This window comes from Brienomyrus brachyistius, unplaced genomic scaffold, assembly GCF_023856365.1.
Source record: "Brienomyrus brachyistius isolate T26 unplaced genomic scaffold, BBRACH_0.4 scaffold100, whole genome shotgun sequence".
NCBI lineage: Eukaryota > Metazoa > Chordata > Actinopteri > Osteoglossiformes > Mormyridae > Brienomyrus > Brienomyrus brachyistius.
The window spans coordinates 129,351-151,502 of record NW_026042375.1 but is presented as its reverse complement, the minus strand read 5'-3'; the positions used below and the strand labels follow the sequence as shown (position 1 = coordinate 151,502).

Below are 22,152 nucleotides of genomic sequence, written 5' to 3'. Positions count from 1 at the left end.
AACCCGAGTACCCGGAGGAAACCCCACGACGACATGGGGAGAACATGCAAACTCCACACACATGTGACCAAGGCGGAGACTCGAACCCGCGTCCCAGAGGTGTGAGGCAACAGTGCTAACCACTGCACCACCATGCCGCCCCCTCATCAGTGACATTATATACATATATATAAATGTTTCACCTGTATACTTGAATTAAACTAATATATTCTCAAATGATCAGACAGTAGTCCTTTAAACATTTTTGCTTTGCAAATTTATTCATTTTTTATTTGCAAAAGGTCCAGATGTTGAGTAAGACCTAAAGGTCACAGAAAGCAAGTGTATAGACTTAGGACCAGTTGCAGCAGGAGCAGCTGGTGTCAAACACCAGACCAGAAGCGCAGTGCATTAGGTAAGTCTGGCCCTGGCTGCATTCATAGAACGCATTCTTGTTGGTGGGATCAGGGAAGAATCCGTTGCTCTTTCCAGCACAGAAGCCGCTTCCTCCACTGCTACTTCCGCCACTGCTACTTCCTCCACTGCTACTTCCTCCACTGCTGCTTCCACCGCTGCTGCTGCCGCCGCCTCCTGGGACCTGGGGGACTGTAGGGGGAGCCTTGGAAACAGGGGGCAGGGGGACCTTACGGGGTGTGCAGCCTGGAAAGTCAATAGAAGAAGATGGAAGATGTTGATGGTTATGTGGACCAAAACCCCTCATTATGACAACTGTTAAGTTGAATGTAACCCTCACTCTGGGCGGTGCCAAGGCCAGTCCTCAGGGAGGTGATCAGGGGGTATTTGCCCTGGCCGCAGAAGGTGCCACTGAAGTCATCCAGATCAACAGTCCACACCATGGCACCTGCAAACTGGTTCTGCTTCAGCCAGTCAACCTTTGAAGAACAAGGGAGACAGAGGAAATGGAATTGTATATGTAATCATCATTTTGTAATTTTGATACACGTCATTTATTAACTCGTATTTATTCTCTACCAGCACAGAGATCATTTGTTAAATCTTTTTATCTACATTAAAGTACAGTTTTCTTGCAGCTTGGAATGTGGCCATCGAAGAACTGCTGCTTGATTCTTTTGCGACACAAACCTTGATGTTGAAGCTCTTCACATTGTCGTAGCCAACCCAGATGTTCTGGGTGTTGTAGGCGTATGGGACCTCCTGGGGTGCATCCCAGGCCTCAGTGGCTCCCTGCTTCAGGAAGGTGCAGATCTGGGGAGAGTCAAAAGTAAACAGCAGTAGGGTTACAGCCAGTGCCTATGGATGAAGGGGAACAACACTATTGAGTGATCAGTCACACCTCATAATAGGCCAGGAAACCACTCTGTCTGCTGTAGGGTCCAGCAGGTCCAGGGCCGCTCGCAGGGGCACCAACTCCAGTTTGAGAGCTTGTCAGCCTGAAGGTGTGGCCATAGGTGGCGAAGCCAACCAGAAGCTTGGAAGCAGGGGCACCCTGGCTCTTCCAGTAGTTCATGGCATAGTCCTGTAAAGATACTGCATCATGAGACATCTGAAGCTGCATTTCCTTACTTCATTCTACATTTGCCACTGGTTGGAAATCCTGGAAGAAGTCTTCATAAACTCGGCTAAATGGACACTTACCATATTGAAGTAGATGTAAGAACCTTGGTCAGCAGGTCCCTTGTAGAGGGGGCTGTTCTCACCAGTTTGTTGCTCCCATGATCCATGGAAGTCATAGGTCATCACATGGAAGTAATCCAGAACCCTGTGAAATAATTAAGAGTGCAAGGGTTTGTGAGGCCTGATACGAAATCAGCTGACATCCAAGTGATTTTAGTACCTTCAGAGAGAACTCACTTTCCAATCTCGGCGATCTCGTATCCACTGTCGATGGTGCTCTTGCCAGCAGACACAGCAGCAGTCAACATGAGACGGGGTTGGTTGGTCTTCTGACCTTCGGCCTCAAAGGCAGCCAACATTTCCTGACAGGGGCAAGATGGTCAACGGAATGTTATCAATATGTTCATTAGCAATCAGAACATCATATCTTCCTGACCTTATAAAGAACGAGAACGCATGGTGAATACATGTTTTTCATTACTATGTAAATGTCTGTAGCTCCATGCTTGAAGCCACTGTCATACCTGGACCAGAGTGGTGAAGAGCCCCTTGTCCTCAGGAGGGCTTCCTCTTGATCCGGGGTACTCCCAGTCAATGTCAATGCCATCAAATTCGTACTGCCTCAGGAATACAATCACAGAGTTGATGAAGGTCTGGCGGTTAGCAGCACTGGCCACCATGGCATGGAACCTGAAAGGGGGGGAGAGGGTTAGATTCCCATGAGTGATGGGGGGGTCATACTCATTAACCTGCTTGTGGGAGAAAGATTGTCAGTGATGCTCAAACTTACTTTGCCGTTCCAAAGTTCCAGCCACCAATAGCCAAGAGGTTCTTCAGCTGGCTGTTCCTGTTGGCAACATAAGATGAGTCATAAAGTGATCCACAAGACATCACTGTTGGGTTATAACTGAACAATTGAAGGTCTAAGGTTGCCACCACCGTCAAACTACATTTCCCATAATGCACCAACAAAATGGCTGCTGATCACAAATGAAAACACCTGAACAGGAATGGTAGCTCAGTCTTCAAACAAGCCAAGGAACAGCACAGCAAGCTCTACTCAAGAGTTTACTCCAAAGACACCAATGGTTATCAACCTGACGGTTCAAGCATTGGTTGATTAACTTGAAACCAACAAGTCTAAGTTGGTAAATAAAACTCAACGAAAGGTGAATCAAGAGTTGTCCCGGTGTGTCCTTTTGGAGTGGAACTAGAGTGGAACTTAACAGTTGATAACCATCGGAGCAGCCTGGAGTGGAAGATAAAGGGCTTCATACCAGATAAGCTGTGGACGGAAAAAGGAAATAAAGATGGCAGAAGAGGTCTTGGGGAAGACTGTCAAACTACTGAAGCAGGAGAGGACCATTGCAAAGAGCAGCTTCACCAAACTGGCCAACTTCATTTCAAGGGGAGCAAACACTATGCTGAGAGCCGAATTAAAGGAGGAATTTGGAAAACTTTCAGACCGGTTCAGATCAGTGCTTGATTCTAATGAGGACTACAGGATCGGACTGGAGGCTGACGTCAAGGCGGCGGATAATGAAGCAGAACTTGATAAGCAGAACTAGAGTGGAACTTAACAATCACAGAACCTCTCTTCAACAAGGTCAATCTTGTAGTCACTTACTAATCATATCACGCATTAATACAGTATGACTTATGAATTCTGTTGTATGCAGAATTTCATAATGCTGCTTTTAAGTTCTCATATTTCAGGATCTTTTTCCAGTGACACTCACTTGTTCTTCAGGGCCGCAAACTCATTGTAGAGCTTCACATCATCCCACTCGTAAGGGGCGATCTCGTTGTCGTTCATGTTGGCAAAGGCGTAGATCAGGTGGTCACAGAGACATGGGTCCACTTGGTTGGGGAAGACCTTGCCAGCTCCCGGTCTGTACTGTGCCCAGTTGGTGAAGTAACAGGACAGAATGTAGGAGGATCCTGAGGCCAGGTGGTGAGGGAGAGAAGGTGAGAATTTCTGTCATAGTTTTGTACAACATTTGTTGGACTTCACCTGCTTGTATTAGCTACATATTGTTTCCACTAGAAAAGTTTGTGACACATTATATCACCCAGTTTATGATGAAGATCAGAAAATCTATGTTACCCAAAATAGTTCTATGCACAGTTTTAGCTTCCATCTCAATGTCATTAGTGAACTAAAGAATATTATTTTAATTTCCTGGAAGAATATTGTTAGTGTGTAAAAAGTCTAGAATAACATTAACAAATCCTACCACCATGACCAAAATGACAAGACTTACCCAGCTGCACCTGCAGCAGGAAAGCCAGGGCTGAGAGGGAAGAAATGGGGAAAATCACACTGACTTTACTGCATTAAATATAGCAAAGTACTGCTAAGGAATAATCCACATTGTCTTCAGCTCCGCCTAGTTCCACTTATGCCTAATTGTCTCCTAATTGCACATCTGTTAAGCATCTGTTAAATATGCTAAATGTAAATGTGATTTACATGGTCCTAGTATATTATTAAATGTTTCAGTATTTGTGTATATTATTTATAGATCATCATACACAGGTTTTTAATGACATTGCTATATTATAACTATAATGATATGATCCTTACACTGCTGGATACAAACTTAATTAGACATTTGTTACAATATATAATACTACACATTTCTAAACAGAAGCTATATAGTCCAACAGGCATTTATCTATTACATCACCCTGGTCTACTCAATGTTTTTATTTCATTGTGATGGCTAACAGATCTGATGGCTGTTTATTCCAAATAGTAAAGGTAATATAATATGTATATAATAAAGTGTGTGATGACATTTAATGCTATTTAGAAAAAGAAAGCTGGGAAGTTGAGAAGTGCTACTTACCGAGAAAACCCAGTATCTTGGCCATGCTTGCTTCTGTACGACAAATGTAGGGGCCTCTTCCCTTTTATACTCTTTGTCCCTGGTTTTATCTTTATTTCTACTTCTGGTCATTAGTCGAGCTACTGCAAAAAAGTGACATATTACATCATTTTTGATTTAGATAGAGTTTAATCTGGATTTAGATTAGCAAAATGTTTGTCTATTATCTGTGACCTTGGCATTATTTTGTCTGAAAATTCATTTAAAGTGTAAATATAGATTTTCAAAAATTGATCATTGAAAAACAATGAAAGAAATAAACATTTAAACATTAATTTTGCAAATTAATAATGTATATTTCTTAAAATGAAAACTTGGCACAACAAAAGCAAAACAAATTTCATTATCTCATTGCGGGATAAATTATAAAAATGCAAACATTACTTATAATCTTTGTAGGACATTTTCCATTAATTATAGACTTGTTATGTCACAATTTGGCAAACCTAGTGTTTAGAATCTAAAGTATGTTATTCATCGCCATGGGGAAATTTGGTAGTTTTCACATTCCCTATCTTGGTCTCCATGGGAAACACAGATACACATATATATATATATATATATACATACTGGTGGTTATGGAGTCAGAATGAAAGGTCAACAAGTGTCCCCTGCCCCATAGAGAGTGTGGGATTAAGAGCCTTGCTCAGGACCCAGCAGGGACATGATTCCTCTGAAAGGTCACAGGGATAACCCTTTGATATTTACTACTGATCAATCTGTAAATTCTGATTTTGCATCATGCAGAAGACTGAGTAAGCAGATTCAGAGAATGAAATGGTCTTGACAGTTTGCCCAGTTTCAGTCCATTGTGGCTCTGCAGAGCAGATGGGGCAGTGCAGCTTCAGTCTGTCATGGCTCTGCAGAGTAGATGGAGCAGTGCAGCTTCAGTCTTTCATGGCTCTGCAGAGTAGATGGAGCAGTGCAGCTTCAGTCTGTCATGGCTCTGCAGAGTAGATGGAGCAGTACAGCTTCAGTCTGTCATGGCTCTGCAGAGTAGATGGAGCAGTGCAGCTTCAGTCTTTCATGGCTCTGCAGAGCAGATGGAGCAGAGCAGCTTCAGTCTTTCATGGCTCTGCAGAGCATATGGAACAGTGCAGCTTAAGTTTTTCATGGCTCTGCAGAGCATATGGAACAGTGCAGCTTCAGCCTTTTGTAGCTCTGCAGAGCAGTTGGAGCAGAGCAGCCTCAGTCTTTTGTAGCCCTGCAGAGCAGTTGGAGCAGTGCTTCTTCTTAGGTACCAGCTGGGCCTTTGAGTTCAGATCACAGACTGAATTACCATATGATATACTTGCACAAATAATTGCAATATTTATTCATTTCCTTGATATACTTTTGTTTTAGCACTGTATGTGCTGTCTTTGCACTTTGTCTGGTTTTGTATGGTAAGTTTGTCTGCACTTTATGTACATTACTGCTGTATGCAACAGAATTTCCCCCTGGGATCAATGAAGTTCGTCTTATCTCATCTTAACCCTTTGCCAATACAGCCAAGCGGCTCGTAATCATGTAATTGAAGCAGACACAGGAGTTGAGGTGTTGGGAGACAATCTGGCCGCCTGTGCAAGTGTAACTTCTTGTGTTGATAGAAGTCCTGACAACAGCTTGAGACCCATAGCATCAGATCAATAAGACATTGTTATAGAAAGTATGACTTAACGAGGCCCTGAGCCTGGTATGCTGTCTCAGGCAAAAGGACACACCTTGAACTGCACACAATCACATGGGCAGCCTTTCTGCCTGTTAGTGCTTTTTGTTGGCAGAAGAGTCTCCAAGTACCCAGTGCTGACAGAACTTGGGCTGCTGACTATGAGGTAGAAATGGGGCAGCCAAAAGACAAGGTTATAGAGCTAAGAAAGTCAGACGCTCGACAAACAGGAACCAAGACTCCGAGCAAAACCAGAGGACTAAACAAGATCAGAGTACCAAGAGATCAAAAACAGATTTAAACAGCCAGTCCAAAAGATCAGCCCACTAAAACCAAGTAGGTAAACCCAGACTTTTAGACTGAGCGAGGAGACATAGATCAGAATGAGTTTAAGTACCATGTGCACGATTATACACTAGGATCATGTGGAGGTGGATATGGCCATGGGGAATAATGGTTTGAATCCCACTCCCAGTTTTTGCTTTTGTAGGGTTTGCATGTCCTCCAAGTGCTGTGTGTGTTTCCTTCTGATACCCTTGTTTTCTCCAGTGTTTAGGTGAATCTCCAAATTGCAGAGTGTGCATAGGCCCTGTGATGGCCTGGCATCCCATCAGCAGTAGGCCAACGCCTTGTGTCCTATGCTGCCTGGCTAGGCTGTAAGTTCAACACAGGCTTGTATACTCTCAGAAAAAGGGGTAAAAAATTGTACCTTTGCTTGTCTGTGGGGCTGTACCCTTGAGGGTCTGCCAATTGTACCCTTAGCTGTAGGTAATTGTACCTTTGAAGATGCAGAAATGGACGCTGAGGAGCATTTCTGTACCGTTCATGGTACATTAATGCTGTTTGTACCTTTGGGATGTTCCTCAGTGTCCATTTCTGTACCTATAAAGGTACAATTACAGGGATACAGACCCAGTGACAAAGGTACAAAATTTGACCCTTTTTGTGAGTGTAGTGGATAATATAAGAGGTTGGAAAATGGGTGGAAGGAACAACCGATTATTTTGCTTGAATCTATCAGTGGAAAATCTGCAGATCCAAAATTCACTAGCCCATTGAACTTACCTAACAACACACACACTAAGATTTTATATGCATGTATAGCTGTGTTACTTTCTTCACGCTTTAATTTTGTTTATTCCTTTCTGAATCTATTCACTCCTTTTTTTTCTTTTTTCTGTCTTTTTTTCTCCTTTTCTTTCCTTTTCCTTCTTTTTTTATCCCCTCCTAATATGTCCCTCTTCTTCAGCCAGCTCACCCACTGTAATGTTTTTACATGTGTGAGAAATTAAATAAATAAATAAAATTAAAATAAAAACAAATCGATCAACATGAGGGGCCTATACAGAGCTTATAGAGCCCCTCATGGTAAAGCAAACATGTTTGGCACAGCAGTGCATTCAAACCATGATTCTGCTTGCTAAAGCTGTCGGACAGGACAAAGGGAATAATTTTTTTTTTTTTTTAAGTAACTTACCTAACAATGGATGCATTTATTAACTATTTAATAGTATCTGGTTAATGGAAAATGGTTTGCAAAAATTAACACAAGTACAGCTACAAGATCTGCCTACCCTGGTCCATAGCACATAAAGGCAGAACAATAAGGCATTAATTTGGAAAGATTTGTCGATTCCTGCAGGGACGGGGCTGAACATCACGACATCAGCTGAGATTGTTGAGTACTCTTTGATATTGCATTGCCTTGCTTTGTCCTGCCCCCGAGGACTCAAATGGAAGGTTGAAGTGTATCTCACTAACGGAGTGGTTTCATTTCAGTAGTTTCAGTAGTGCAGTATTATTTTAGTTTTGATCTTCCATGGTCATAACAATACACTAAATGGAAAACAGTTCTGGACTAATGCTCAGAGTATCTGAAGCTCCTTTTCTCTTAAATGGGTTTTTGTCAGGGTCATTCATGGTCTAGCTGGGAGCCCTGTGCTCCATTGTCAGTTGGAGATCATTGGTACTGCATTAGGGGTCCAAATCAATGGCATCAATGGTTCAGCTGGGACACATGTGATTGTTGAAGAGTAAGTAAGGGAGAATATGGGGTCGCCCATTGGGAGGGCTTTAAGAGATTACCCAATAGCACTCATCATGGGAGGAATCAGACCACAGATGCTTAGCTGGCTAGAGACTGGCAATTTCATGCATGGTACCTCCAACCCAAACCCAAGTATGATGATATATTTAGCGATGTTGTAAATATTGTACATTTTGATGTTGTTACTTAAAATGTGTTGTTTGATTAATATTTTATATTTAAAAAAAAATAATAACAATCTTGTCTTTGTCACTGGAATCTTGTCCATTGATCAGACAACAGTAAGACCACAAAGAGACTCATTGACCAAATGAATTTGCCGTTTTATCATTTATTTAGCATTTTTGGAAGACCCTGATCTGACAGATAGAACATGCATGCAGGAAAGATTTGGAACTTAGGACCAGTTGCAGCAGGAGCAGCTGGTGTCAAAGACCAGACCAGCAGCACAGCTCTCTAGGTAAGTCCGGCCCTGGCTACATTCATAGAATTGGTTCTTATTGGTGGGGTTGGGGTAGAGTCCGCTGGCCTTTCCAGCACAGAAGCCGCTTCCTCCACTGCTACTTCCGCCACTGCTACTTCCACCACTGCTACTTCCGCCACTGCTACTTCCACCACTGCTACTTCCTCCACTGCTGCTTCCACCACCTCCTGGGACCTGGGGGACTGTAGGGGGAGCCTTGGAAACAGGGGGCAGGGGGACCTTACGGGGTGTGCAGCCTGGAAAGTCAATAGAAGAAGATGGAAGATGTTGATGGTTATGTGGACCAAAACCCCTCATTATGACAACTGTTAAGTTGAATGTAACCCTCACTCTGGGCGGTGCCAAGGCCAGTCCTCAGGGAGGTGATCAGGGGGTATTTGCCCTGGCCGCAGAAAGTGCCACTGAAGTCATCCAGATCAACAGTCCACACCATGGCACCTGCAAACTGGTTCTGCTTCAGCCAGTCAATCTTTGAAGAACAAGGGAGACAGAGGAAATGGAATTGTATATGTAATCATCATTTTGTAATTTTGATACACGTCATTTATTAACTCATACGTTTTCTCTACCAGCACAGAGATCATTTGTTAAATCTTTTTATCTACGTTAAAGTACAGTTTTCTTGCAGCTTGGAATGTGGCCATCGAAGAACTGCTGCTTGATTCTTTTGCGACACAAACCTTGATGTTGAAGCTCTTCACATTGTCGTAGCCAACCCAGATGTTCTGGGTGTTGTAGGCGTATGGGACCTCCTGGGGTGCATCCCAGGCCTCAGTGGCTCCCTGCTTCAGGAAGGTGCAGATCTGGGGAGAGTCAAAAGTAAACAGCAGTAGGGTTACAGCCAGTGCCTATGGATGAAGGGGAACAACACGATTGAGTGATCAGTCACACCTCATAATAGGCCAGGAAACCACTCTGTCTGCTGTAGGGTCCAGCAGGTCCAGGGCCGCTCGCAGGGGCACCAACTCCAGTTTGAGAGCTTGTCAGCCTGAAGGTGTGGCCATAGGTGGCGAAGCCAACCAGAAGCTTGGAAGCAGGGGCACCCTGGCTCTTCCAGTAGTTCATGGCATAGTCCTGTAAAGATACTGCATCATGAGACATCTGGAGCTGCATTTCCTTACTTCACTTTACATTTGCCACTGGTTGGAAATCCTGGAAGAAGTCTTCATAAACTCGGCTAAATGGACACTTACCATATTGAAGTAGATGTAAGAACCTTGGTCAGCAGGTCCCTTGTAGAGGGGGCTGTTCTCACCAGTTTGTTGCTCCCATGATCCATGGAAGTCATAGGTCATCACATGGAAGTAATCCAGAACCCTGTGAAATAATTAAGAGTGCAAGGGTTTGTGAGGCCTGATACGAAACCAGCTGACATCCAAATGATTTTAGTACCTTCGGAGAGAACTTACTTTCCAATCTCGGCGATCTCGTATCCACTGTCGATGGTGCTCTTGCCAGCAGACACAGCAGCAGTCAACATGAGACGGGGTTGGTTGGTCTTCTGACCTTCAGCCTCAAAGGCAGCCAACATTTCCTGACAGGGGCAAGATGGTCAACGGAATGTTATCAATATGTTCATTAGCAATCAGAACATCATATCTTCCTGACCTTATAAAGAACGAGAACACATGGTGAATACATGTTTTTCATTACTATGTAAATGTCTGTAGCTCCATGCTTGAAGCCACTGTCATACCTGGACCAGAGTGGTGAAGAGCCCCTTGTCCTCAGGAGGGCTTCCTCTAGATCCGGGGTACTCCCAGTCAATGTCAATGCCATCAAATTCGTACTGCCTCAGGAATACAATCACAGAGTTGATGAAGGTCTGGCGGTTAGCAGCACTGGCCACCATGGCATGGAACCTGAAAGGGGGGGAGAGGGTTAGATTCCCATGAGTGATGGGGGGGTCATACTCATTAACCTGCTTGTGGGAGAAAGATTGTCAGTGATGCTCAAACTTACTTTGCCGTTCCAAAGTTCCAGCCACCAATAGCCAAGAGGTTCTTCAGCTGGCTGTTCCTGTTGGCAACATAAGATGAGTCATAAAGTGATCCACAAGACATCACAGAACCTCTCTTCAACAAGGTCAATCTTGTAGTCACTTACTAATCATATCACGCATTAATACAGTATGACTTATGAATTCTGTTGTATGCAGAATTTCATAATGCTGCTTTTAAGTTCTCATATTTCAGGATCTTTCTCCAGTGACACTCACTTGTTCTTCAGGGCCGCAAACTCATTGTAGAGCTTCACGTCATCCCACTCGTAAGGGGCGATCTCGTTGTCGTTCATGTTGGCGAAGGCGTAGATCAGGTGGTCACAGAGACATGGGTCCACTTGGTTGGGGAAGACCTTGCCAGCTCCCGGTCTGTACTGTGCCCAGTTGGTGAAGTAACAGGACAGGATGTAGGAGGATCCTGAGGCCAGGTGGTGAGGGAGAGAATGTCAAAAGCATGGTCAAAAACAAACAAGTCCTAAAATCAAAAGTAAATGTTTCTATCACAGTCAGTGATGTACTGTGCCGGATATGGTGTTCATTGTAGGAGAAACACATCAGAGCATGCAAGTCTTACCCAGCTGCACCTGCAGCAGGAGAGCTAGTGCTGTATAAAGAAATACAAAGTGTTGGTTTTATGAATCAGACAGTTTTATTAAGCTTGGTCTTTTACGTAAAGATTATAGTCCATCCATATTTTTACATTATCTAATAAACATACATGTATATGCAATGAGTATATAAAAGCTGTAGCAAGTAATTACTAAACATTGGAATCATTGGAAAGCTGAGAGAGCACCTGCTTATAGCTACTTACCGGCGAATCCCAGTAGCTTGGCCATGTTTGCCTCTGTACAGCAAGCGATGGTGCCCTTCTCCTTAAATACTCCCCATCGGCCATGTTATCTTCTAGTTTTTCAGGTTTGATGTTTATTTTGGCCGTGGCACAATTTTATACTTACTGTGAAACTTTGCAAAACAGCAGAAGTGTTTGATGTGGATGATGTTTACCGTTGCCCCTTTGTCGTACCCAGAATTTTAGTACGTATGCCCTTCAGAGGAATGCAAGAGGTTGACACTGCGAAAATAACACCAACACTGAAGGTGACTCAAACTACCCGCATACCCATGATGTACAAGAGGCAGACAAAAACAAATGGAAGCAGCTAAACATATGTGACCTGTCGCCATGGAATGAGTCTTAAGTCGCACTGGCAGAACTGCACCCATAAGACTCATTTCGTGGTGATGGGTCACATATATCCATATCAGGGATGTAATGGCGAGCAGGAGCAGACTTTGTCTTTAGAACAGCTTTGATACCACGTGGAATGCTGCCATGTGACTCCTGTGGGCAGTGGGATTTTGAACCGTTCTTCAAGAAGGAACGCCACTAGTCCTTTGAGGGAGTTGGCTACTTCACATGCTTCTCTGAAACCGAGGCAGCTTGTCCACATATGATACGTTACCGTGATTTTTGTGACCTTTTACTGATTTTGTGAACAAGGCACCTGCAATTTGGTGACTGGTTCTTTGGCCTCCCTGCAACTGTTCTCCAAAGATCTGCTACTTGCTTCACATTCCATTGAAATCTCAGCTATCGCAGTGCTGAGCATCAGACCTGAATCATAGCTGACTCTTCTAGCATATTATCATTCTAGCTAATATGATTCACCATTATAACTGTGTTTTTTGTAAAATGTGATTCAGTTACTTCCATGTTAAATTCCATTGAAGTCTTACTATTAGTTTTCCCATGTTTGCATGTTTTTCATTAAAATAAATTAGCCATTCAGTTACCCGAGTTCTGTAAACTACTGAAACCTGCAGAAAATAGTCTGTTTTAGTGCATTTGTCTCTGTTTTAGCTGTTATTCGCCTTACAGTAAAAGGCTTCAAGGCAATTGAAGGCAAAGCATTAAGAATGGTTTTTTATTTCCAATGACAGCCTGTGTCAAGTTGTCCTTTATTGTGCAATATCCCCAACTTGAGTCCCAACATCTACTTGCAGGGTTAACTGGTTTCCACTCAAACGACCAGGTAATAAAACCGTTACTTTTTGTCCTTATTTTCCTTTATTTGGACATCAGCAAGTTAAACTGTCTGCTACTAAGTGAATTAATTAGGTGGAAAACCTTTAAACAAACAAGAAAAGAGCCCTAAGCTATTACATACACATAAGCATAACCCAAAGTCAACCATTATTGTGCAAAATACGGTTTCTTGTGGCATCTCCACTGAATCGTTTCAGCAGGGCACTTAACCTTTCACCTGCTGCTTCCGGGCAGCGTCGCATACATGACATCACGGGTGATTGTACACTTATTGGACAGTAATGATTCATGTTGTTTGACTGAACACCTCCCACTTGATCTTCTCTGTGGACACTCTGGGGAGATCACCACTTCAAAGTCAAACTCTAACCGGATTGGTTCACTTGTTCTTCAACAGGCAGGAGGACCACCAAATGCCGGACATCCCTGTGGAGAACTGTGGACTGGATCTTCTGCTTTTGTCCATCAATGTTTGGATGCCTTGCTTTTACCTTTAGAGCTTTAGTCACAGGAACACAGTAGCTTGGAAAGACTTTGATATCAGTGTCCCTCACAACGCCCTTGTAGTCTAGACTAGCGCCGACAACAATACAAAGCTTGAACTACCCCGCAATGCATTCTGGTCACATAACCACACAATGTCCCCAACAGAAACATTCCTCTTTACAGTATGCCACTTACGCTTAACAAAGAGATTGGGACCCGCAAGTTGACTCCTGCACCTAAGTATTTTTAGTAGGTGTGTCCTGACCGTTCATATCGTATTATGGGGGATCTTATGGGGGATCTTATGAGAGATCCAGAACCCTCCAGATCCCCCTGAGTTCGAACACTGATCTGGACAGGATGTCAGTCCTCAGGAAGCACACATACACACACCATCAAAATATCAGTCCTCACTAGGGCTGCCACTTTCAATCTGAAGAAATAAGCAACTTCACTGAAGGTGCCCCCTCCACCACCAACCACTAACGGGACACTTCCCCCAGTCAACGATGGTGACATTTTCGCATTCCATATTGGTTCAAAGTGGGAGACAGCATTTTATTTTTCAATGCACCAACTCTAATCCTCACATTTGCCAAAAGACTTAACTGCATGACTGCACTGATATGTTCCTTTGCCACAATAAAATAAATTTGAACAAGAAAGTATGTTCTTATTTACAATATATACACATAATAAGCTTTCGTTAAAAGAGACAGTATTTACAAAGCAAATTATTCCTTTACAGTATTTCCATGCCTTGACCACAAGGAAGATTGGCAGATAAGTGAATTTAAGTTGCTTAATGACTGTTATTCCCTTTCCTGCAGCCACAACTTCCAGTATGGGCTCCAGACCCCCAAGACTCTGCAAAGGACAAACCGGTTATTGAAAATGGATAGATAGACAGAAGTTCCGTGTCAGACATTTTTTTAACTGCCACACTTTTTTGGTGTCACATGGAAAAGTGACGATACATTGACATTAACTGCTTCACCTGTTGTATCCTATTTTGGGTTTTGTATTTGCATGTCCCTGAAATTATTGTGTTTTAATTATTTTAAATCCTTTCCCTGAATTAACCCATATTTTGTTTTATTGCATCGATTAGACACCAGTAAATTATTTTGACATTTGTTTTGACTTCTTTGCTTTACCTACACAAGCTGTAAAAACCTCAAACTTCAAAACGTTTCTGTGACTTAAGAGGTTAAATTGCTTTCATTTCCACCATTCAGTGAAAGGCTCTGCTAAAGGTATGATAAGCAGATTAATATCATTCATTAAACAACATAATTTTGCAGACCATACTTCACAACACATGACTCATGGTCCAGATTTTGCTGACAAAGGGCAGCACGGTCTGAGTAAGTATCTGGAAAATTTCAACAGCAATGACTTTAGTTATGTAAGAAGAAGGTTGTTTCTAAAGCAGGGCAGGTAACACATATCAGCTGGATAGCAGGAAAAGCACTCAACAATGGAGGGAAGTCATTTTCCGATGAATTACACAAGTAAATTATATAGAAAATGTCAGCTTATGTAAGGGAGAAGGTCTATCTGATCATTCTAATGAGCTGTGGTCAGTAATGCATTCATTTATCGATTATTCCAAAGCCATGAAAATAATAATATCACTATTATCATAGGAAGAATCTCAGGTCATTTTTGACCAATATGTGATTTTTGGCACCATCTCTTCTTCCATGTCACTAAAAATCATTTCAGTTTTTATTTGGGTTTGGTTTACTGCAGATTGATATATTTGTAAAGAGTCTATTTTAGAGTTCATTCATAGCAACTGGTAACACATGAAGATTAAATGCATGACTTTTGGATTGACGAATACAGCTGGAATACATTGTACAGAAATATAATCCAACAGGCAATGACAGTAAATAACCCTTATATTAACGTTCCAAAACTTTTCAGTATACATGTTGTGCTTTAAATTTTAACTTTTTTTCCCTTTAATGGTAACTTTGCATACACAGAAAATAACCAAAAACTTGATTAAATGTCTTCTTTTATTTCGGTTGCTGGCAAACCTGCGAAGGTGGTTCACTGTTATGTAAGGATTTACCTACTTTGTTATATCATTAACTTCAATCATATATTTATTTAATCCAAAAAAACTCTACGTGACAGTGAATGTCAGTTGTATAACACTTCAAATCTTAGATGTTTTTTACACTCAGTGCCTCTTGTTACTATAGCACAGCAATACATGTACAAACAAGAGTACAATGTGAGTACTAATGTTTCCCAAGTCTACGGGCTCAGATGCCACCCGCACTCTGTATGTACTAAGTGAAGCTTTCATGTTCTGTGTGTGTGTGTGTGTGTGTGTGTGTGCGTGTGTGTGTGCGTGTGTGTGTGTGTCTTTCCTGAGAAGGACTGGCATCCCATCCAAATTGGACCCCAGCTTTATGCTCTGTGCTGCCAGGGGCAGACTCCAGCACCCCCACATCCCTGAAAGAGACATGTGGATAGAAAATGGATAGAAGATGGATGGATGAATGGATGGATGGATGGATGGATGGATGGATGGATGGATGGACAGGTATTGTGTTCTCAGGTATGGATTGAGTCCGAAGTGTTAACTGTAGACATACTTTAATTAATTTTAATGATTTTAAAATCAGTATAGCCTGAGATTAACATAGGGGAGTTTTTGGTTGCTTCAGGAAATCTAATAACATAAAAATAATGTATCTGTTACGTCATGTCTGCATGACCCTCCTGTCTCCTCCCTCTATTGGCCCTGATGAGCCACACCTGTTGCTTGATGCCCCTAATTAGTCTTTGTATTTAATAGGGCTGGGACTTTAACGCGTTAATTTCGATTAATTAATTACGGAAAAAAATAACGAATTAAAAAAATTAACGAGTCTAATTCACACTATTCTGTCCTTGCTAATGTGAATGCGGAGTTTTTAGCTTGACAGCTACCTAACAGGCTCCTCCAATAAACATCCGGGAAACAAATCTTGCAGTTTGAGATGTTTACTAAAAGAGGCACCGTGAAACTGAACACACAATACAAAAATTACAACTCAAACAATACACAATAAAACTTTGCACTTACAAGCCGTTAAATTAACTAGCGACTAGCGGGATGCCAATATAACATTGTAAATCCCATTGGCACGTTAGCCCGATTAGCACTTCAGTGTTTATATTACCTTTTTCACAGATCGTGAACCACTTACCAGCTTATCAGGTACGTATTTAAGGTAAGTAATTATACCATTTTAGATGGTAGACATAGCACTTCATCTTGAACTGTTGGACTGTTTATTTTTGGCCAGGGATACTTTTGTAAGGAGTTTTTCACTGAAATGGAATTGTTTGGTTTTTCCGGTTTTTCATACACGATGTTTGAAAATGGGAGAAGTTGTCAATCAGTAATTTGGCATTTTTGATCAAAATTTCCAGTGTTCTGAAAAGTTTCCGCTGTGTTTTCTGAACTTATCTATTGGTCTGTGTAGTAGACTGATGGAAAAATAAACAAAATTCTGAAGTTTAAGCTTATGTATATTGATTCATTCATCAACCAAACTTAAATATCTTATTTCTCTTGTCATATATTGAAATGTGATTAAAATGTGATTAATTTCGATTAATTCATTACAAAGCTTCTAATTAATTAGATTTTTAATCGCGCCCAACTCCTAGTGCCTTATCAGCCCCAGTCCGGTCACTGACGTCGCTCTTGCGTCCTTCCTCATACTAGCCTTCTCGTTTTGATCCCTTGAGTCTCGTTTGTTTTCCTGCCTCCGGTCAGTTAAATAAAACCCCTTTTTGTTTGCCAGCTGACTGCCTTTGAGTCCTTCGTCGCACGTGACAGTATCAAAAAGTATATTGAAAATGTGGACACAAAAGTAATAGACAAAACCCACATACGGTAAGTGCATTAGCACCAGAACACCAGCAGGTGGTGCTCCAATCTGCACTTCACAGTGTTTTACATAAAAAAATAAACAAACATAATAATGATTCACCATTTTTTATATATATATATATATATATATATATATATATATATATATATATATATATATATATATATATATATATATATATTGTTTCGGCCAATAAGCACCATACCATCTCATCTGCTCTCATTCTCTGACCCTTTACTTGACAGGGCACAAATAATTTATATGTATTTTGTATTATGCTATTACTTATGCATTAACACGTAACCACAATCTTGGTCTCAATTATATACCGATCTCATGTTCATTAATCATTAATGAATTGTCACACATCTTTTATATTAAGCAATTACTATATTTGTTACTATATCAGGTTTTCTATCCTACCTGGTCTCTGATGAACCACACATGATCTCAGGCCGATTCAGAAGGTAGGATATAAAACTTGCTAGATAGTAGCACGCCAGGATCAGGGCTGTTTATCCCTGCTGTAAACCTTTGCGAACTACTGAAGGAACAAATAATTAATAATACATATGAAATACTGATCTCATATTTGTTCATCATTAATGAATCATGATGCATTTTTTATCTCAAGTAGCTACTATATTTGTTCATGGTTTGTACTTCAGTAGTAATTGAGCTATAACTAAGTATTTGTGCCCCTTCAAAGTAAGTGTTGCTAAATCGGCTACTCATTTCCGTGGAATGTTTGTTTAGATGACTCTTAATAGTATCTGCATTTCTAAAATAGTACATTTCAATATCCCTATTTGAGCAAGATTAGTTTTACCTAGGAAGGTTTTGCAACTAGGTTGTTAACCGATTTTTCTTGCCGATTTGAACGAGATAAGAAACGTGTGTAATTTCGCCAAATTACCTGAGATATTGGAGGTAAATCGAATCCTGTCCATTGATGTTCACATCAAAGTTAGCAAGTCTAGAAAGCAAATGGAAGCAGAATTTTCATTCTTTGGTGACAAATCTCTTTAACATACGAATCAAACACTGAACATAGAAACTGAACATTTTTCTTCCAACCATACAGAGTCTTGCAAATAAATGTACTCGGTAGTGTTTTACTGCTATACATCTAGTGAAAACTCTGTCGCAGAAGAGACTGTAGGTGTGGCTTGAGTGGAAAACATTCAAGCTCAGTTTTTAGCATATAAATGTCATTGCTGCATTACAAATAAAAACTGGCGTGCCGTTTATAGACATGACCTTCCCAAATGAGCAAAATAGACCTTTTAAAAGGCTTGTTGGACATTGAAAAGACGTCTCCTGAATGTTAGGGTTGGTGCCCATCTGACCCTCTTCTATGTGTCTTGTCCTGTTGTGGCCAGCAGGTGTCTCTGGCCATCCTGTTTCCCCTCTCTATCTTGTAGCTCATCAGTCCCTGGTGTGTTCCTCTACTGCCTGGCCTGCTGTGTCATTCATTAACCTTTATTTTACCAGGCAAAGCATTAAGAACACTTTATTTCCAATGACAGCCTGTGTCAAATTGTCCTTTATTGTGCAATATCCCCAACTTGAAAATGAGTCCCAACAACTACTTGCAGGTTTAACTGGATTCCACTCAAACGACCAGGCAATAAAACCGTTACTTTTTGTCCTTATTTTCCTTTATTTGGACATCAGCAAGTTAAACCATCTGCCACTAAGTGAATTAATTAGGTGGAAAACCTTTAAACAAACAAGAAAAGAGCCCTAAGCTATTACATACACATAAGCATAACCCAAAGTCAACCATTGATGTGCAAAATACGGTTTCTTGTGGCATCTCCACTGAATCGTTTCAGCAGGGCACTTAACCTTTCACCTGCTGCTTCCGGGCTGCGTCGCATACATGACATCACGGGTGATTTTACACAATCAGTTGTTCCACACCTGCCCCTTGTTAGGCCTGTTATCTGTGTAGATTTAGGTGCCTGCCCTCATTCTTTTCTTTAGTCTATCATTGTAGATGTTACTGCTTGTTTGTAGCTGTACCTGCTTGTTTATAGCTGTGCTTGTTTCCCAGTCTGCTCCCAGTTTTTGCTCTGTTCCCTAGTGTGTTCATTTTATGGTTCCTTCTTTATTTTTCCCATTTATTTTTGACCCCTCGTGGTCCTTTTATTTTGTGGTTTCCCCTTTGTTGCTCATTAACAAGCCTATTTTATTGGAGCCTCTCCTTGGATCATTTCTCCATTTCTGTCCCTTCCCCTTGCCCCATCGTAACACTAAGGAGCCAATGTCATTACAGGGCCTGAATCAGCTGTGGATTTGAGTCGCACATGCATATTAAACTATTATAGTAATAAAGGACTTTAGACCATCTGCCAAACCTTCACTCTTAGCAATTATAGAACGTTAAGGCCCATCTGATTGCATAGATTTTGATAAAATGTCTGATAACCTTTAATGGTTTATTTTGACACTAGCAAAGCCTCTCATGGGAACTGGACATACATGCTTTTAGTTATTTGTCACTTTCAGGTACTTTTTTAGTTAGTTAATTTTTAGCTTTTGCGTTTGGCTTTCTGCACTGGCACATGCGCAGCTCGCATCCATAGCTGATTAAGGGGGTGTTTCTCAATATGCGTACTTGACTGTACTTGTTTTCTTTTGTATCCATTTTACATCATCTTCCATTCCCGAAGACCAGTTCCAATACTCGAGAATAGTATAATATTATAAGAACAGAGAAATTACAAATACAGAGAATGGTAAAAATCCCCAGATGGCGTTCTTGCCCCCCCCCAATAAAAAGGTAGCATCGGTTGCATCTTCACCAAACAAGACCAATTCCATGATACAAGTCTGTTCTTGAGACAGGTAAGCAAGACCAGGCTTCTCAAGAATGCAAGTATGATCTTTACATTCTTGGTATTGAGAACCATCCTCGCATCCCATAGTAAACGCCAGAATGAAAGTTTTTATGACATATATTTGACATCTTCTGAATGTCCAATATTGGGTCCTGCCCCTGTCTTGCATGTCCACAGGCATCCAAAAGCCAGAAGTTCAAATATTTAATAACATATATACCTCCAAGAGGAGTCATAGTCAGATGTCCAGATACTTAACCTGATTTGCACATCATACAGATATGGTCTTTGACCAACCGCTGCAATATAGAAACAAGCTACATGTCTGGCAGACATCTCATGTTTGCTAGGTTATTACCGGGATGACAGCTCGGACTGGACTATTATTACTGAAAATGGTCCATGTTCGCTGAAATACAGAACGTGCAACATACTATGTTGTAAAAAGAGATGGACACTAGAGGGTGCCTCTCTGTCTGAAGAGAAGATAAAAAGAGTATGTGAGAAATCTGCATATTTTACTTGAGGACAGAAGAACAAGGAGCCTCTCCATTGTGTTATTTTTCAAGGCAAAACACACCACTGCCTTGTTTATATCACACAGATGTAGGTAATTGAGGTAAGATGGAGTAATATCTGTATCACAGTGGGAGCTTTAAACATAATAAAATAAAGATGTTGAAAAACATTCAAAAGGTGAAATACTTCTGCAAGCAACATCCCCCAGATATAGTAAAAGAGTTTAATGATTATTTTATATGGGTGTTCACAGTAAAGGACACAACTAACTTGCCACCATTTAGTGCAAATGCAGCATTGTCTATGATCAATATATGTATAACTGATGCTGATGTGGTACAAAGCCTAGCTAAGCTCAAAATAAATAAATCGCTGGACCCTGATGAAATCTTACTTATAATTTTAAAAGAGATGAGGGATATTATTAGCCAACCTCTAACTTTACTATTTCAGAAATCCTTATCTACTGGTGTGGTACCTTCTGATTGGGAGCATGCTAATATTAAGCCCATATTCAAATAAGGGGAGAGAAGTAATCCAGCAAACTATAGGCCAATCAGTTTACTTTTCCAGTTATGCAAGTTAATGGAAGCTATAATCCAAGTGAAAATGGTAGATTACCTGGATGCAAATAACATTCTGAAGGATATCCAACATGGGTTTAGGAGAGGTAGGTCCTGTTTAATTAATCTACTTGAGTTCTTTTAGGAAGCTATAAGAGAAATTGATCAAAAAAACACCTACGATGTGATCTACTTAGATTTCCAGAAGGCTATTGATGTTGTCCCCCACAAATGGCTCTTGCTTAAGCTCAAAGCTGCAGGGATTTTAGGAACTGTAGCAGTTTGGATTGAAAACAGGTTAACAGACAGGAGGCAGCGGGTAGTTATTAGAGGCACAATTTCAGTGGGCCTGCGTTCACAGTGGGGTACCGCAGGGTTCAATTTTAGGACCACTGTTGTTCCTAATTTACACCAATATTTATACCAAATATTGACACCAATATATACAGTAAACTGGTTAAATTTGCAGACGACACCAAGGTGGGTGGTGTAGCAGATATTAAACTAGCAGAGGCTACAACAGGATCTTGATTTAATTAGCGACTGGGCTGATACCTGGCAGATGAAATTTAACGTAGATACATGTAAGGTAACGCATGCAGGGAGCAGAAATATAAAGTACAGATATTTTATGGGTTCCACTGAAATAAAGTTAGCTGATTATGAGAAAGACCTCGGTGTGTCTGTTGATGCTTCCATGTCCCACTCTCGCCAGTGTCGGGAAGCAATTAAAAAGGCCAGTAGGATGTTGGGTTACATCTCTAGGTGTGTGGAGTTTAAGTCAGGGGAGGTGATGCTACGATTATATTCCTTGGTAAGATCCCAGGTAGAATATTGTGTGCAGGTTTGGTCACCATACCTTAAGAAGGACATAGCTGCCTTGGAAAGGGTGCAACATAGAGCTACGAGAATGATTCCTGGTCTTAGAGGAATGTCTTATGAGAAGAGGTTAGCTGAGTTGAATCTGTTTAGCCTCGAGCTAAGGAGACTAAGGGGGGACATGATCCATGTACTGTATATAAGATTCTAACAGGTCTGGATGCTGTTCAGCCAAATGGTTATTTCAATATTAGTTTAAATACTAGAACTCGTGGCCATAAGTGGAAATTAGGAGAACATTTTAAACTGAATTTGAG

The 22,152-nt window shown here is 41.2% G+C and overlaps 1 protein-coding gene across 7 annotated transcripts; it reads right to left on the bottom strand.

The window, feature by feature from the left end:
- Positions 1 to 289: 289 nt before the first annotated feature.
- On the bottom strand, positions 290 to 13,084 carry LOC125727527 (acidic mammalian chitinase-like). 7 transcript variants are annotated; one of them, XM_049004326.1, is made up of 11 exons: positions 11,462 to 11,564; positions 11,222 to 11,251; positions 10,864 to 11,065; positions 10,608 to 10,664; positions 10,342 to 10,507; positions 10,055 to 10,179; positions 9,839 to 9,962; positions 9,537 to 9,719; positions 9,326 to 9,448; positions 8,976 to 9,114; positions 290 to 639 (listed from the first exon to the last, which is right to left on the bottom strand). In XM_049004326.1, the coding sequence occupies exons 1-11, from the start codon at positions 11,484 to 11,486 to the stop codon at positions 332 to 334; spliced, it is 1,482 nt and encodes a 493-aa protein (XP_048860283.1). In that variant the 5' UTR covers positions 11,487 to 11,564; the 3' UTR covers positions 290 to 331. The 7 variants fall into 7 exon arrangements, with proteins under 7 accessions (XP_048860283.1, XP_048860282.1, XP_048860284.1 ...); XM_049004325.1 differs by lacking the exons at positions 8,976 to 9,114; positions 9,326 to 9,448; positions 9,537 to 9,719; ... (2 more) ...; positions 10,342 to 10,507; positions 10,608 to 10,664 and adding exons at positions 734 to 872; positions 1,084 to 1,206; positions 1,295 to 1,477; ... (2 more) ...; positions 2,100 to 2,265; positions 2,366 to 2,422; XM_049004324.1 differs by lacking the exon at positions 290 to 639 and adding an exon at positions 8,559 to 8,881.
- Positions 13,085 to 22,152: the final 9,068 nt, after the last annotated feature.

Coding starts and splice junctions, on each gene's coding strand:
- LOC125727527 (XM_049004324.1), bottom strand. CDS start 11,486: ATGGCCAAGCTACTGGGATTCGCCG. Junction 11,066..11,221: donor CCTGCTGCAGGTGCAGCTGG/GTAAGACTTGCA, acceptor ACCTGGCCTCAG/GATCCTCCTACATCCTGTCC. Junction 10,508..10,607: donor TGGAACTTTGGAACGGCAAA/GTAAGTTTGAGC, acceptor CCCCCCTTTCAG/GTTCCATGCCATGGTGGCCA.